The sequence below is a fragment of the Cynara cardunculus genome, unplaced genomic scaffold, assembly GCF_001531365.2.
Source record: "Cynara cardunculus var. scolymus isolate 2C unplaced genomic scaffold, CcrdV1 Un_Scaffold_8721, whole genome shotgun sequence".
Taxonomy (NCBI): Eukaryota; Viridiplantae; Streptophyta; class Magnoliopsida; order Asterales; family Asteraceae; genus Cynara; species Cynara cardunculus.
In genome coordinates this window covers 8,615-11,808 of record NW_020204417.1, presented here as the reverse complement: position 1 = coordinate 11,808, position 3,194 = coordinate 8,615, and the positions used below count along the sequence as shown (strand labels likewise).

At 40.6% G+C, this 3,194-nt stretch overlaps 1 protein-coding gene and 1 non-coding gene across 2 annotated transcripts; one reads left to right on the top strand and one right to left on the bottom strand.

Moving 5' to 3' along the window:
• Positions 1–1,062: 1,062 nt before the first annotated feature.
• Positions 1,063–1,169, bottom strand: LOC112505153. Its single transcript, XR_003068334.1, has one exon. It is a non-coding gene; the product is annotated as a small nucleolar RNA R71 (small nucleolar RNA).
• Positions 1,170–2,471: 1,302 nt separating this feature from the next.
• On the top strand, positions 2,472–2,975 carry LOC112505151. Its single transcript, XM_025109099.1, has one exon. It carries the CDS (start codon positions 2,472–2,474, stop codon positions 2,973–2,975), a length of 504 nt encoding a protein of 167 aa, XP_024964867.1.
• Positions 2,976–3,194: the final 219 nt, after the last annotated feature.

Below are 3,194 nucleotides of genomic sequence, written 5' to 3'. Positions count from 1 at the left end.
TTTTCTCTACCTGAAACACTACTTATATAGGCAGTAATTCATGATAATCTGAATAGGATTAGCCTTATCCAAAATAGGATTAGCCTTATCCAGAAGAGGATTCTAAAGATAGTCGTCTTGAAGGACCAGAGGATAGACAGACAAGGACCAGAGGCTCTGGTTAATACAACCAGAGGCTCTGGTGTCTCTTACAGAGGCTCTGGTTCTGATGTTTTCACAGAGGCTCTGGTTCTTCTTACAGAGGCTCTGGTCGTCCATACTTGGTCGATTTAGCACAGCGGCTGGTCTTCTTCCAGACTTAGACGTTTTGGTACAACAACATCTTCAGATGTTCCATTCTTAGCCCCGATTGCTTAATAAAACTTTTTGAGATAATTATTAGGATCAATTTGATGCTAACACACATCACGGGGAATTTTTCAGATATTGAGAGAACGTTTCGCCATAGAAGGAGGGCTCAAAGAGCATTTCAGGCTCTACTCCCTCCCAACATGGAGTTACCTCCTCCCATCATTCCGGAAGTACCACTTTTGGAAAACCAACCGCCAATTTTTGGGCAAATACCACCGATCCCAAATTTTCAACAAGGACACCCACATAATGATAATGATAATAATTTGGACACAGAATCGGACCATAATGAACAACAAAGGGCACAAACTCCAAACATCATTAATCTAGCAAATTCCAAAAAATGGAATAATCATGGATTATGCTATCCCAGATTTTGAGCAATTAAATTCTGGGATAGTTAGACCACATATGACCGCTCTCCATTTCGAACTAAAACCGATAATGTTTCACATGTTGCAAACGAATGGCCAATTTGCTGGACTGCCCTCAGAGGACCCACATTCACATTTAAAGTCTTTTATGGAAATCACAGATGCCTTCCTGATCCCAGGAGTGTCCAATGACGCTCTCAGACTCACTTTATTTCCATTTTCATTAAGGGATCAGGCAAAAGCATGGTTTAACTCTTTAACACCGGGATCTGTGCCGTCATGGAGTAACATGGCGGAATTTTTTTTGCGAAAATATTTCCCACCAACAATGAACGCTAAATCCAGTAACGAGATCTGTCTATTCAAACAACTGGATGATGAAGTTGTTCCTAACGCGTGGGAAAGGTTTAAAGAGCTATTAAGGAAATGCCCACACCATGGCATTTCGTACTGTATTCAACTTGAGACGTTTTACAATGGGTTAAGTCCCATGGCAAAACAAATGCTCGATGCGACTGCAGGCRGAGCCTTTACAGCCAGTACCTATAATGAGGGATATGAGATCCTAGAAAAAGATATCAGCAAACAATGGGCATTGGGCTGACCCACATGCCCAGCCACAGAAAAAGACTACTGGAATACATGAGGTGGATGCATATACTACATTAACAGCTCAGCACACCTCCATGACCAATTTATTGAAAATTTTAACTACTGGTCAAGGAGTACAGCAAGCTGCTAACACATCTGTTTCAACAGTCCTATCTGTGCAATATGTGTGTTGCGGTGGGGATCATTCATATGAATATTGTACTCATAATTCTGAATCAGTAAATTATGTTCAAAACAGATCTAATCCCTACTCTAATACATATAATGCCAGTTTGAGATAGCACCCGAACTTTTCTTGGAACAGTCCCATTTTAAACCGACCAGTCCATAAACAACAAGGAACTTCTAATTACCAAGCACAACATCATGCAAGCAGTTCTAACTCTCAGAACCACCAACAAAGTTTTCAGAATTCTCAGCCACATTTTCAGACCAAACCTCCTCCACAAGCAGAATCATCATCTTTTTTGGAAGCAATGATTAAAGGGCTCTTCGCACATGCTCAAGCACAAAATCAAGCTTTGATAAATCAACAAAGTGCTGCCATCAGGAATTTAGAGACTCAGGTCAGTCAACTTGCACTTAACCAAAGTAGTCGAGCCATTGGTATTTTGCCCAGTAATACAGAAGTCCCTAGAGATCTAGGAAAGGAGCATGTGAAAGTAGTGACTCTTAGGAGTGGGAAGGAGTTGACAGAAAAAGTACAGAAAGTTAATACACCAAGACTGTCAGAAACTAGTAATCCAGTAGCAGTCCCTATCAAAGAAGGATCGGTCCCACCTTTAGAAAAGCAAACATCTGAGACCACCGCTCTTGTTCCCCCTAGATCATACTTCCCTTTACTTTTTCCAGAGGAAACTCTGAAGAAATCAGAAGGGACTGAGGTTGTAGATACCCCTAAGCTTGATACTAAGATTCCACCAGAACCACCAAAGAGCACCACAAAGACTCAGGGCATTCAAGACCCATCTTGCTCAACACCTCCAAGCAAGAATGTGATAAAAACCAATCCTTCCTTATGTTCCTTACCCCCAAAGGTTGAGGAATCAGAAAGAGGATTTGCATTTTAAAAAGTTCTTGGATGTGTTCAAAGAATTACACATCAACATACCCCTTGTTGAGGCAATTGAGCAAATGCCTAGTTATGCTAAGTTTCTGAAGGACATCTTAAGAAAGAATAAGAAGTTGAATGAGTATGAGACTGTAGCTCTTACCGACGGATGTAGTGCATTTTTGACCAATAGCATACCCCCTAAGCTTGAAGATCCAAGAAGTTTTACCATTCCTTGTTCAATAGGAGGGAAGGAGATAGGGAAAGCCCTATGTGACTTAGGAACTAGTATTAACCTCATGATTTTGTCTGTCTTTAACACCTTAGGTATAGGAGAGGCTAGACCTACCACAGTTACACTCCAGCTAGCAAATAAGTCCATTGCATACCCTAAGGGAAAGATAGAAGATGTGTTGGTACAGGTTGATAAGTTCATATTTCTGGCAGATTTTATCATATTAGACTTTGAGGCTGATAAGGACATTCCGATTATTTTAGGGAGACCTTTCTTAGCTACTGGAAGAACTGATAGATGTCGAGAAAGGAGAGTTGACCATGAGGCTTCAAGACCAAAAGGTCACATTTAATGTCTTTAACTCCTTAAAATACCCTAATTAACTGGAAGAGTGTTCGGGCATAGCTGAAATAGAAGAAGAGGTTATTGAGGAAGGAATTCAGGAAAACCTTAAGTTGGAAGATAAGAGTGTAGAGGAATAAGAAGAAGAGATTGTTGAGGAAGTAGAGGCAATAGGAAATGATTCTGTGCCAGTAGAGGTGTCAGCTTTTGAACTTTTGGAGAATAATGA

Excerpts from the sequence above, each read along its gene's own strand:
- LOC112505151 (XM_025109099.1), top strand. The coding sequence starts at position 2,472 with ATGCCTAGTTATGCTAAGTTTCTGAAGGACATCTTAAGAAAGAATAAG.